Consider the following 14,746-nt stretch of genomic DNA (forward strand, 5'->3'; position numbering starts at 1 on the left):
CCATTGGATATTCTTCCCTGCTTTTCCAAAAATAATTGATCAAATAGTTGTGGGTTTGTCTATGGGTTTTCTACTGTTCCAAGGATCTAGAGATCTATATGGATCTATATTCTTGTGCAAATACCACACTGTGTTGATTGTGAGAGCCTTGTAATACATCTTGAAGTCCAGAACTGTGATGCCTCCAGCTTTGCTTTTCTTCTTCAAGATTGCTTTGATTACATAAGATGACAGAGGTGTTGAAAAGAAATGGGACTGTATCAGAGACTAATGGGTAAGATAACCAGTATGTAAACTCTAAGTGGTTCTGAGTATTTTGACAGCAAATATTTGTCCAACAAAACAAGAACAAAAATATCAGAAATAGAAAACAAGGCTGTCCAAATGTTCAGAAGTGGTATCAGCAGAAAGATATATTTGGAGAAGTTTCATAGCTTAATAGGTTGCTTCATCCATGTTGTCGTCACTGTCTGCACCAAAATCATCTCCATCTTCAAAGTATGAATTAATGTAGTCATTTTCCTCTTCTTGCTCTTCTTCATCATATTCCTCTTGTTCTGCAGCATCATCGTCCTCCTCATCATCACCTTCTTTACTTTTCTCTTTGCTTCCTTCTTTCTCTTCATTTTCCTCATCTGATTTTTCACCATCACCTCTCTTTTCCAATTCCTCAATTTTTTTCAACACATCTGCAGTATTAGTGAGCGAAGCGCCTTTCCCTGTATCTTTCGCCTTTTCAGATTTGGGGCCTTTTTTGCACTTCTTCCTTGGCATCATTCCTCTTGGGAGTCTTCTCCAATCTGGTATCCACTCCTCTTTGTACACCTTCATATATATTTTACTATATCTTTCAATATCTTGTTTTTCTTCGGGTGTTTCTATATAATAAGGCATTCTTTTCATAGTTTCTCTCAACTCCTGTTTCAAGGCCAGCATGTAATCTTCACCCTCTCCTGCTTTCAGTGGCACTGGTTTATAATCTGTATCGGGAAATAGCGGGGGTGGTTTCAATACTACATCAGGTAACTTTTCACCTCTGCCAAATCCAACTGCCTCAATATTAAAGGTATAAGCTGCACGTCCACGTCCTTTATTCCCAGCCATCAGAATTAGTTATACCTGTCATCTTATGTATTCAGATGGATTTTTTTGGTATCATTTCGATTTCAATGTGCCTAGAGTTTTTGCATCTTTTAATCTGTGTATTCACATTTGGACAAATTATTCTTGTTGAACTTGATCTGTTGTAAAACTGTTACTAGTCATCATAGTGGATTTCTGTCATCTGAAAGTTGACTTCATACTGCACAGAGAGCACTTTAAAAACAAAGAAACTTGAAGCTAATTTTCTTTTACTTTTGCATGGTACGTTCTGTGCTGCATTAGGACTACATAAACCTGAGCTCTTAACAACTGCACATTTTAAGAGAGTGGAAGTTTTGTGATCAAAAACAGACACACACAGGAAAATGCTGATCTGAATGGTATGGGTTTCCCAGCTCACATCTCAGCCCTTACAAAAACCTGGGGTGAATATTAACAAATACTTGAATTTGGAGCCAACTCAGTACCATATATTGATTAATCATCCCACTATAAGTTTGATATCTTTGAATAGTTGGGCTTATGAAAAATTAAGATATCTTATTTTGTATTTTACCAAAGTGTAGAGAAAGTGCTAGTCATATAAATCTCACTGCAGAATGCACGTTTGTAATCTGTAAGGTGTAGTTGCTGTTATTAAATTTCACAGGACTCCTAGTTATCCAGCCGATTTATATTACAATGCAAAATGCAACTCAGGTCATTTTAAAATTAAGATTAATTTTTCTTGTTTCAATTAAAAACTGGCTCCCTTGCCTTTTTGTTTTGGCAGGGAAAATACCTAAGACCCCCAGCCTCCAAAGACACACAATTGCCAAAGATTTTCAGTGGAATTTGTATTATATATTTTTTAATGATTTATTAGTATTACTTTCCAAAAAGAATAAAGAAAATAATTTTTCCCCTTTAGGAAGATACTACCCATCACCCTCTAATCTTGAGAATCAAAGTCGTAGATTCTATTTCTACCTTTGCTATTAGACTCAACCTTGAAAATGAGCTTGGTTAAGTTTTCTGTGCCTTAGTTTCCCCACCTGTAAACTATTTCCTATAAAAATTGCTTACACACTAAAAAAAGAAAAAAAAAGATTGCTTTGATTATGCAGGGTCTTCTATGGTTCCACGAAAATTTTAGAAGGAGGGGCAAGACGGTGGAAGAGTAGGGTCCCCAAATCACCTGTCCCCACCAAATTACCTAGATAACCTTCAAATCAGCCTGAAAATCTACGAATTCGGCCTGAGATGTTAAGAGAGACCAGCTGGAACGCTACAGTGAGAAGAGTTCGCGCTTCTATCAAGGTAGGAAGACGGGGAAAAAGAAATAAAGACACAAAAGGCCTCCGAGGGGGAGGGGCCCCGCGAGGAGCCGGGCTGAGGCCGGGGCGAGTGTCCCCAGGACAGGAGAGCCCCGTCCCGGAGGAGCAGGAGCTGCACCAACCTTCCCGGGCGGGCGGAAAGGGGTTCGCAGGGAGTTAGAGCAGGACCCAGGAGGGCGGGGATGCCCTCGGGCTCCCGGGGACACTAACAGGCACCTGCGCCCCGGGAGAGTGCGCCGAGCTCCCTAAGGGCTGCAGCACGCACGGCGGGACCGGAGCAGCTCGGAGGGGCTCGGGCGGCGGCTCCGCGGAGGGGGCTGCGGGGCGGGAGCGCGAATCCCACAGCGCAGGCCCCGGAGCACAGGGCGCCAGGACACAGCCCAGGATCCGGCCTCCCCCGGGACAGGCAGAGGCCGGGAGGGCCCAGGACAGCGAGGACGCTCCTGCCCGAGCTGAGCAGATCAGCGGCCCCGCCCCGGAGCCTCCAGGCCCTGCAGACGGAGAGCCCCATAGTTCCTGCGGAGGCTGACTCCAGGCTTCCAGAGTTGCCATAGCAACTGCGGCTGTTCCTCCTGGGGCCCCACGGGGTAAACAACCCCCTTTGAGCCCTGCAGCAGGCAGGGAGAGAGCAGCTCCCCGAGTGCTAACACCTGGCTGGTTCAACACTCGTAAAACCATCAATGTGATCCATCATATCAGCAAGAGAAAAACCAAGAACCATATGATCCGCTCATTAGATGCAGAGAAAGCATTTGACAAAATACAGCATCCATTCCTGATCAGAACTCTTCAGAGTGTAGGGGTAGAGGGAACTTTCCTCGGCATCTTAAAAGCCATCTACGAAAAGCCCACAGCAAATATCATTCTCAATGGGGAAGCACTGGGAGCCTTTCCCCTAAGATCAGGAACAAGACAGGGATGTCCACTCTCACCACTGCTATTCAACATAGTATTGGAAGTCCTAGCCTCAGCAATCAGACAACAAGAAGACATTAAAGGCTTTCAAATTGGCAAAGAAGAAGTCAAACTCTCCCTCTTCGCCGATGACATGATACTCTACATAGAAAACCCAAAAGCCTCCACCCCAAGATTGCTAGAACTCATACAGCAATTTGGTAGCATGGCAGGATACAAAATCAATGCCCAGAAATCAATGGCATTTCTATACACTAACAATGAGACTGAAGAAAGAGAAATTAAGGAGTCAATCCCATTTACAATTGCACCCAAAAGCATAAGATACCTAGGAATAAACCTAACCAAAGAGGTAAAGGATCTATACCCTCAAAACTATAGAACACTTTGAAAGAAATTGAGGAAGACACAAAGAGATGGAAAAATATTCCATGCTCATGGATTGGAAGAATGAATATTGTGAAAATGTCAATGTTACCCAGGGCAATTTACACGTTTAATGCAATCCCTATCAAAATACCATGGACTTTCTTCAGAGACTTAGAACAAATTATTTTAAGATTTGTGTGGAATCAGAAAAGACCCCGAATAGCCAGGGGAATTCTAAAAAAGAAAACCATATCTGGGGGCATCACAATGCCAGATTTCAGGTTGTACTACAAAGCTGTGGTCATCAAGACAGTGTGGTACTGGCACAAAAACAGACACATAGATCAATGGAACAGAATAGAGAACCCAGAAGTGGACCCTCAACTTTATGGTCAACTAATATTCGATAAAGGAGGAAAGACTGTCCACTGGAAAAAAGACAGTCTCTTCAATAAATGGTGCTGGGAAAATTGTACATCCACATGCAGAAGAATGAAACTAGACCACTCTCTTGCACCATACACAAAGATAAACTCAAAATGGATGAAAGATCTAAATGTGAGACAAGATTCCATCAAAATCCTAGAGGAGAACACAGGCAACACCCTTTTTGAACTTGGCCACAGTAACTTCTTGCAAGATACATCCACGAAGGCAAAAGAAACAAAAGCAAAAATGAACTATTGGGACTTCATCAAGATAAGAAGCTTTTACACAGCAAAGGATACAGTCAGCAAAACTCAAAGACAACCTACAGAATGGGAGAAGATATTTGCAAATAACATATCAGATAAAGGGCTAGTTTCCAAGATCTATAAAGAACTTAATAAACTCAACAGCAAAGAAACAAACAATCCAATCATGAAATGGGCAAAAGACATGAAGAGAAATCTCACAGAGGAAGACATAGACATGGCCAACACGCACATGAGAAAATGCTCCGCATCACTTGCCATCAGGGAAATACAAATCAAAACCACAATGAGATCCCACCTCACACCAGTGAGAATGGGGAAAATTAACAAGGCAGGAAACAACAAATGTTGGAGAGGATGCGGAGAAAAGGGAACCCTCCTGCACTGTTGGTGGGAATGTGAACTGGTGCAGCCACTCTGGAAAACTGGGTGGAGGTTCCTCAAGAGTTAAAAATAGACCTGCCCTACGACCCAGCAATTGCACTGCTGGGGATTTACCCCAAAGATTCAGATGCAATGAAATGCCAGGACACCTGCACCCCGATGTTTCTAGCAGCAATGTCCACAATAGCCAAACTGTGGAAGGAGCCTCGGTGCCCATCGAAAGATAAATGGATAAAGAAGATGTGGTTTATGTATCCAATGGAATATTCCTCAGCCATTAGAAAAGACAAATACCCACCATTTGCTTCAACGTGGATGGAACTGGAGGGGATTATGCTGAGTGAAGTAAGTCAATCGGAGAAGGACAAACATTATATGTTCTCATTCATTTGGGGAAGATGAATAATAGTGAAAGGGAATATAAGGGAAGGGAGAAGAAATGTGTGGGAAATATCAGAAAGGGACACAGAACATAAAGACTCCTAACTGTGGGAAATGAACTAGGGGTGGTGGAGGGGGAGGTGGACGGGGGGTGGGGGTGAATGGGTGACGGGCACTGAGGGGGGCCCTTGACGGGATGAGCACTGGGTGTTATTCTGTATGTTGGTAAACTGAACACCAATAAAATTAATTTATTAAAAAAAAAGAAAGAAAATTTTAGGATTGTTTGTTCAACCTCTGTTAATAATGCTGGTGGTATCTTCATAGGGATTGCACTAAATATGTGAATTGCTCTGAGTAGTATAGATATTTTAACAATATTTATTCTTCCAATCCATGAGAATGAACTTTTTCCCATTTCTTTGTGTCATCTTCAATTTCTTGCATCAGCATTTTATAGTTTTCAGGGTAGAAATCTTTTACCTCTTTGGTTACGTTTATCCTAGGTACCTTATTATTTTGATACCATTGTAAATGTGATTTTTAAAAAAGATTTCTCTTTCTGCTCTTTCTTTATTGGTGTGTAGATGTGCAACAGATTTTTGTGTCTTGCAAATTTATTGAATTCATGTATCAGATCTAGTAGGTTTTTGGAGGAGTCTTTCAGATTTTCTACAGAAACTATCATGTCATCTGCAAATAGTGGAAGTTTTACTACCTCTTTATCAATTTGGATGCTTTTCATTTCCTTTTGTTGTCCAATCGCTATAACTAAGACTTCCAGTAAAGTAAACCTAAGACTTCAACATAAAAGTGGTGAGATTGACATTTTTTCATTGTTCCTGATCTCAGGGGAAAAATCTCAGTTTTCTTCCATTTAAGGATGATGTTAGCTATGGGTTTTGTTTTGTGTTTTTTTGCTTGTTTTGTTTTGTTTTGTTTTGTATATGGCTTTTATTATGTTGAGATAAGTTCCCTCTAAACTTACTTTGTGGAGACGATGGCGGAAGAGTAGGGTCCCCAAGTCACCTGTCCCCACCAAATTACCTCGATAACTTTCAAATCATCCGGAAAACCTACGAATTCAGCTTGAGATTTAAAGAGAGACCAGCTGGAATGCTATAGTGAGAAGAATTCGCGCTTCTATCAAGGTAGGAAGACTGGCGGGGGGGGGGGTGCGGAGAAATAAAGAAACAAGGGGGAGGGACCCCGCGAGGAGCCGGGCTAAGGCCGGGGCGAGCGCCTCCTGGACAGGATAGCCCATCCCCGGAGAAGCAGGAGCTGCACCAACCTTCCCGGGCGGAAAGGGGGTCGCAGGGAGTTGGAACAGGATCCCAAGAGGGGAGGGGATGCCCTCAGGCTCCCTGGGACACTAACAGAGGACATGCGCCCCGGGGAGAGCGCCCCACACCCCGCGGCCAAACTCCCTAAAGGGCTGCAGCACGCACAAGGCTGGACCCGGGAGCAGCTCAGGGGCTGCTCGGGCAGAGACTCCAAGCGGAGGAGGCTGCATGGCCGGGAGCACGATTCCAACAGCGCAGGCCCGGGAGCCCAGGGCACTGAGGACACAGCCCAGGATCCGGCCTCCACCTGGGACAGGCAGAAGCCAGGAGGGCACAGGACAGCGAGGACGCTCCTGCCCCCGGGGCCCGAGCAGTGTTGATCAGCGGCCCCGCCCCCAGAGCATCTAGGCCCCTGCAGACTGAGAGCTCTGGTAGTTACTACAGGGAGCTGAATCCGGGGCTGGACTCACCCCCACCTCCCCCTCCTCCCCTTCCACCACCCCTAGTTCGCTTCCCAGAGTTAGGAGTCTTTATGTTCTGTCTCCCTTTCTGATATTTCCCACACATTTCTTCTCCCTTCCCTTATATTCCCTTTCACTATTATTCATCTTCCCCAAATGAATGAGAACATATAATGTTTGTCCTTCTCCGATTGACTTACTTCACTCAGCGTAATACCCTCCAGTTCCATCCACGTTGAAGCAAATGGTGGGTATTTGTCGTTTCTAATGGCTGAGGAATATTCCATTGTACACATAGACCACATCTTCTTTATCCATTCATCTTTCGATGGACACCGAGGCTCCTTCCACAGTTTGGCTATTGTGGACATGGCTGCTAGAAACATCGGGGTGCAGGTGTCCCAACGTTTCATTGCATCTGAATCTTTGGGGTAAATCCCTAACAGTGCAATTGCTGGGTCGTAGGGCAGGTCTATTTTTAATTCTTTGAGGAACCTCCACCCAGTTTTCCAGAGTGGCTGCACCAGTTCACATTCCCACCAACAGTGCAGGAGGGTTCCCTTTTCTCCACATCCTCTCCATTTGTTGTTTCCTGCCTTGTTAATTTTCCCCATTCTCACTGGTGTGAGGTGGTATCTCATTGTGGTTGTGATTTGTATCTCCCTGATGGCCAGTGATGCAGAGCATTTTCTCATGTGCGTGTTGGCCATGTCTATGTCTTCCTCTGTGAGATTTCTCTTCATGTCTTTTGCCCATTTCAGGATTGGATTGTTTGTTTCTTTGCTGTTGAGTTTAATAAGTTCTTTATAGATCTTGGAAACTAGCCCTTTATCTGATACGTCATTTGCAAATATCTTCTCCCATTCTGTGGGTTGTCTTTTAGTTTTCTTTACTGTTTCTTTGGCTGTGCAAAAGCCTTTTATCTTGATTACATCCCCATAATTCATTTTGGCTTTTGTTTTCCTTGTCTTTGGAGATGTTATCTTGCAAGAAGTTGCTGTGGCCAAGTTCAAAAAGGGTATTGCCTGTGTTCTCTAGTATTTTGATGGATTCTTGTCTCACATTTAGATCCTTCATCCATTTTGAGTTTATCTTTGTTTATGATGTAAGAGAATGGTTCAGTTTCATTCTTCTGCATATGGCTGTCCAATTTTCTGAGCACCCTTTATTTCAGAGACTGTCCTTTTTCCAGTGGATAGTCTTAACTGCTTTGTCGAATATTAGTTGACCATATTGTTGAGGGGCCATTTCTGGATTCTCTATTCTGTTCCATTGATCTATGTGTCTTTTTTTTGTGCCAGTACCACACTGTTTTGATAATCACAGTTTGTACTACAACCTAATATCCGGCAATATGATACCCCCAGATTTGTTTTCTCTTTCAAAATTCCCCTGGCTATTCAGGGTCTTTTTGATTCCACGCAAATCTTAAGATGATTTGTTCCAACTCTCTGAAGAAAGTCCATGGTATTTTGATATGGAGTGCATTAAAGTGTGTAAATTGCCCTGGTTAGTATTGACATTCTCAGAATGTTAATTCTACCAATCCATGAGCATGGAATACTTTTCCATCTCTGAGTCTTCCCCAATTTCTTTCAGAGACGTTCTGTAGTTTTTAGAGTATAGATCCTTTACCTCTTTGGTTAGGTTTATTCCTAGGTATCTTATGCTTTTGGGTGCAATTGTCAATGGGATGGACTCCTTAATTTCTCCATCTTCAGTTTCATTGTTAGTTTATAGAAATGCCACTGATTTCTGGGCATTGATTTTGTATCCTGTCTCACTGCCAAATTGCTGTATGAGTTCTAGCAATCTTAGGTGGAGTCTTTTGGGTTTTCTAAGTACAGTATCATGTCATCTGCGAAGAGGGAGAGTTTGACTTCTTCTTTGACAATTTGAATGTCTTTTATTTTTTTATCTTTTTATTTATTTATTTTTTTGCCTGACTGCTGAGGCTAGGAATCTTAGTACTATGTTGCATAGGAGTGGTGAGAGTGGACACCCTTGTCATGCTCCTGATCTTACGGGAATGGCTCCCAGTGCTTCCGCATAGAGAATGATATTTGCTGTGGGCTTTTCATTAATGGCTTTTAAGATGCTGAGGAGTTTTCCCTCCATCCCTATGCTCTGAAGAGTTTTGACCAGGAATGGATGCTGTATTTTGTCAAATGCTTTCTCTGCACTATTGAGAGGATCAGATAGTTCCTGTTTTTTCTCTTATTGATGTGATCTATCACATAGATTGCTTTACAAGGGTTGAACCAGCCCTGCATCCTGGGGATAAATCCCACTTGTTCATGGTGAATAATTTTCTTAATGTACTGTTGCACCCTATTGGCTAGTATTGTTGAGAATTTTTGCATCCATGTTCATCATGGATATTGGTCTATAATTCTCCTTTTTGGTGGGGTCTTTGCCTGGTTTTGGAACTAAGATGATGCTGGCCTCATAAAATTAGTTTGGACGTATTCCATTCATTTCTATCTTTCCAAACAGGTTTAGTAGAATAGGTATTGTTGCTTCTTTAAACGTTTGATAGAATTCCCCTGGGAAACTATCTGGCCCTGGACTTTTGTGTCTTGGGAAGTTTTTGGTGTCTGCTTCAATTTCTTCTCTGGTTATTGGCTTCTTCATGTTTTCTATTTCTTCCTGTTACAGTTTTGGTAGTTTGTGGTTTTCAAGAAATGTGTCTATTTCTTCTAGATTACCTAATTTACTGGCATATAGCTGCTCATAATATGTGTTTAAAATCATTTGGATTTCCTTGGTATTGGTGGGTTTCTCTTCTTTTCATTCGTGATTTTCTTAATTAGAGTCTTTTCTCTTATATTTTTTAATAAGGCTGGATAATGGTTTATCTGTTCCACAGTTCTTCTGGTCTCTACTTCATTGGGTTCTGCTCAATTCTTATTAACTCTCTTCTGCTGCATGTCGGTTTTATATCCTGTTCTTTCTCCAGTTCCTTTACGTGCAAGGTTAGCTTGTGTAATTTAGATTTTTCCAGTTTTTGAGAAATGCTTGTATTGTGATATATTTCCCTCTCTGAGCTGCTTTTGCTATTTTCCAAAGATTTTTAATGGTTGCATCTTCATTCTTATTAGTTTTCATGAATCTTTTTAATTTTTCTCTAATTTCCTGGCTGTACGTTTCATCTTTTAGCAGGATGGTCTTTAACCTCCATATGTTTGAATTTCTTCCCAATTTCTTCTTGTGATTGAGTTCAAGTTTCAAAGCATTATGGTGTGAAAATATGCAGGGGACAATCCCAATCTTTTGGTCAGTTAACACCTGATTTGTGACCCAGCATGTGGTCTATTCTGGTGAAAGTTCCATGTGCACTTAAGAAGAATGTGTATTCAGTTCCATTTAGATGTAAAGTTCTGTAAATATCTGTGAAATCCATCCGGTTCAGTGTATCATTTAAAGCTCTTGTTTCTTTGGAAATGTTGTGCTTAGAAGATCTGTCATTTACAGAAGGCACCGTTTTAAAATTTCCCAGTATCAGTGTATTATTATCTACCTATGCCTTAACTTTGGTTATTAACTGATTGATATACCTGGCAGCACCCACATTAGGGGCATAAATATTCTTGAGTGTTAGGTCCTCTTGTTGTATAGATCCTTTAAGTATGATATAGTGTCCCTCTTCATCTCTTACTACAGTCTTTGGGATAAACTTTAATTTATCTGGTATGAGGATGGCTACCCCTGCTTTCTTTTGAGAACCATTCAAATGGTAAATGGTTCTCCAACCTTTTATTTTCAGGCTGTAGGTGTCCTTCTGTCTAGTATGAGTCTCTTGTAGACAGCAAATAGATGGGTCCTGCTTTTTTATCCAGTCTGAAACCCTGCGCCTTTGGATGGGGTCATTAAGCCCGTTCACGTTCAGAGTTACTATTGACAGATATGAGTTTAGTGTCATCATAATACCTATTCAGTCCCTGTTTTTGTGGATTGTTTCCTTGGACTTCCTCTTTCTTTTACAGAGTCCCCCTTAACATTTCTTGTAGTGCTGGTTTGGTGGTCACATATTCTTTCAGTTTCTGCCTATCTTAGAAGCTCTTTATGTCTCCTTCTATTCTGAATGAGAGCCTTGCTGGATAGAGTATTCTTGGCTGCATGTTCTTCTCATTTAGGACCCTGAATATATCCTGCCAGCCCTTTCTGGCCTGCCAGGTCTCTGTGGAGAGGTCTGCTGTTAACCTAATGCTTCTCTCCATAAAGTTTAGGGATTTCTTGTCTCTTGCTGCTTTAAGGATCTTCTCTTTATCTTTGGAATTTGCAAGTTTCACTATTAAATGTCGGGGTTTTGAATGATTCTATTGATTTGGGGGGGGGATCTCTGTATTTCCTGGATCGGAATGCCTGTTTCCCTCCCCAAGTTAGGGAAGTTCTCAGCTATGATTTGTTCAAATACACTTTCTGGTCCTCTGTACCTTTCAATGCTCTCTGGAACTCCAATTAAACATAGATTTTTACTTTGGAGGCTGTCATTCATTTCCCTTAACCTTTCCTCATGATCTTTTAATTGTTTTTGCCTTTTTTCTTCAGCTTCCTTCATTGCCATCAACTTGTCTTCTATGTCACTCACTCTTTCTTCTATCTCATTAATCCTCGTTTTAGGACCTCTAGTTTGGATTGCATCTCATTCAATTGATTTTTAATTTCAAGGCAGAAATTAGATCTAAATTTGTAGTCATGAAGTCTCTTGACTCCTTTATACTTTTTTCCATAGACACCAGTAGCTTTATCATTGTGCTTCTAAATCAGCTTTCTGACATCGAATTGCAATCCAAATTCTGTAACTCTGTGGGAGAGGACTGTTTCTGATTCTTTTGTGGCGAGTTATTCTTTCTAGTCTTTTTACTCAGTGCAAAGTAGCTAAAAATGGGTTGTACTGGAAAAAGGAAGAAAAAGAGTAGAAAAAAAGGAAAAACAAACAAACAAAAATAACAAAAGCAAAAAAATAAAACCAGGAGAGGTATCTTCTGGTATACTGTAAATCCCTTAACTTCTCCTGTAGCTTTCCAGCACTGCTTAATCAAATACTTGCTCTTCACAGGTCATTCCAGCTTATATTCTCGGGGAGGGGCCTGCTGTGCCGATTCTCAGGTGTGTGCACCTGGGGGAGCTGCCCTGCCTCCCCCTGCCAGGTACACGGCTCTGGGGAGCTGTTTGTCTTGTGAGGCCTCTATTACTTGGCACCCCGACCCTCCCAGGCACAGAGTGACACAAGGAGGAACAACACCAGTGGCGGCATTCAGCTCTCCAGCCCTGGAGTCAGCTCCCATAGTAACTACCGCAGTCTCCCATTCTGCACTGGCCTGAATGCTCCCGGGGTAGGGGGCGCTGGTCTGCACAACTCGGGGGTGCCCAGCCACAGGAGTGTCCTCACTGTCCTGTGCCCTCCCAGCCTCCGCCTGTCCTGAGGGGAGCACAGGATTCTGGACTGTGTCCCCCATTGCCCTGGGATCCAGGGCCTGTGACACTGGAACACAGCCCTCTCTGCGTGGAGCCACCACCTGAGCTGCTCCCGAGGCCCGCGGGGCGTGTCTAGCCTTTTACCACTCTGGGCCTGGGTCTGTGGTGCTCTCCCCCAGGGTGCACTTTCTCTGTTAGTGACCCTGGGAACCTGGAGGCTCCCTGCAAGCGCCTTTCCCTCCAGGAAGATTGGTGAAGTTTCTGCTTCTCCGGGACTGGGCTTTCCTGTCCTGGAGGCTTTCGCTGCCTGGCCTTAGCCCAGCTCCTTGAAGGGGCCCCTCCCCCACTTGATTATTTATTTATTTATTTATTTATTTATTTATTTATTTATTCCCCCCCCCCCCCATCTTCCTCCTGTGTTAAAAGCGCAAACTTTTCTCTCTGTAGCGTTCCAGCTGTTCTCTCTTTAAATCTCAGGCCAAATTCATAGGTTTTCAGCATGATTTGCAAGTTATCTAGGTAATTTGGTGGGGACCGGTGACTTGGGGAACCTACTCCTCTGTCATCTTGCCCCGCCCACTGCCCTTTCTCTTATTAATGTGGTGCATAACATTGATTTGTAATACCGTACCACCTTTGCAAACAAGGAATAAACTCTTTGGTCATAGTGAATGATCTTTTTATTGTGTTGTAGGTTTTGGTTTGCTAGTATTTTATTTATTTATTGAGAATGAACCATATTCATTAGGGATTTTGGTATGTAGTTTGTTTTTTGTTTGTTTTGTTTTTTTATTAATTAGTTGGAAATTTTTTATGTTTAAATTCATAAAACCTAGTTGTCACTTGCTATTTATGTAATGAAAGGCACTTATAGAGATTGAGTCTGTTTCAATTGCCTTTTATTTCTGCTTATAGTCAAGAGAGTTAAATGAGAATGTCATCAGCATAGTCTTTAATAAATTTAGAAAATGTTTTGGTTTTAGATCTCCAAAATATTTTAAGAGATTACCAAGTGTGGTATATCTGTCAACAACTTGAACAAAATGATATGGCAGTTTTGTTAATTTGAAATAAAGTTTACTCTTTCTGTTTTATTATGGTACAATAATTTTAGAAAATATATAGTTTGGGATTTTCATCAAGTTGTTGCATAGTATAAAATTGTTAATAAATTGTTACATTAAGCATGTGTATCTGGGACCATTTTTAGTAAGTTTTCGTTCTATAGAGGTTTTATTTAAAACTGTTTAAAAAATTATTGCAAATATAATATGGTTCCCTTATATCCTACACTGAGTTTTCTCTATTATTAACATCTTCTATTAGAATAATATTTTGAAATTTAATTTAAAATTAACTTTGATCATCTTCGCTGACATAGTGTTTGTAGGTTTTTCCACAGTAAAGTTCATCTTTTTTTTCTCCAGTTCCATACTGTGCTCCTTAGAAAAGAGGTAGTATGTATAGTCCACACTTAAGGAATGAGGAGTAATGCTCCACCTCTTTCAGGGATGAGTATCTACATAAAGTATTTGGACATCTGCACTAGACATTTGTCTCTTCTCTTGCATTTTTAAATTTATTCAACTATTTATGTCAGTAAGGACTTAGGGAGATTTATAGATTTATTTTTGGGTTTTAATCTACTACTACTTTATTTCTTTCCTCAAATTTTTCCATCTTTACCATCTGAGAGATCTTTCAGTTAGATCCTGTATCTGCTTGATATATCTTCATCATTGTGTATATGCCTTTTTGTTGTTGTTGTTGTTCTTTTGAGCACTTTTTCCTCTCTAATGCTACAAGGTTTATCTTTAGCATGGCTGTCTAGTCCCAGGATAACTTATTTCTCCAGAGACCCGGTTCCTTTTTTGGATAATGATATTAGAAGTCCAAATCTGGGTGCTAGGTATACTTGTCACTATTGGGTATCAATTATTCTAGGCCTTCTCAATTGACATAGCAAGGATTAAGATGTGTGTAATCAACCTGCATTTATACACATATTTTAAAATATATCTATTTGTAAATAATTTATATCTACATTAAGCTAAATATAAGTTCATACTAATGTCTCCACTCTAATTCATTATTCATAGACCATTTTACTTTCCTCTTGTTCCTCATCTATAACCTTCCACTACAAGAGTGAGAAATCTAATTCTTATCACCAACCATTCACTAACTTACTTGTTAAATTCCACATATGTGTATAATAGTTTCAGAGTTGTTTACACATAACCCTGTGGAAATGGGCTTCACTAACTAAACTGTATGAACAATCCTCTGCACCCTTAGACTTACAAAATGCACTAATTCCCAAAGTTACTTATATCAGCACAATATCCCATGCTACCTTCATGTGACATTGTTTCTGATATTTGTGATACATTTAAGTTATTTTCTCATATCCTTAC

At 41.2% G+C, this 14,746-nt stretch overlaps 1 protein-coding gene across 1 annotated transcript; it reads right to left on the reverse strand.

Moving 5' to 3' along the window:
- Positions 1-265: 265 nt before the first annotated feature.
- On the reverse strand, positions 266-1,107 carry LOC129499071 (DNA-directed RNA polymerase III subunit RPC7-like). The gene has a single exon (XM_055308693.1). The coding sequence runs from the start codon at positions 1,102-1,104 to the stop codon at positions 436-438; it is 669 nt and encodes a 222-aa protein (XP_055164668.1). The 5' UTR covers positions 1,105-1,107; the 3' UTR covers positions 266-435.
- Positions 1,108-14,746: the final 13,639 nt, after the last annotated feature.

Source organism: Nyctereutes procyonoides, unplaced genomic scaffold (assembly GCF_905146905.1).
Source record: "Nyctereutes procyonoides isolate TBG_1078 unplaced genomic scaffold, NYPRO_anot_genome, whole genome shotgun sequence".
NCBI classification, from domain to species: Eukaryota; Metazoa; Chordata; class Mammalia; order Carnivora; family Canidae; genus Nyctereutes; species Nyctereutes procyonoides.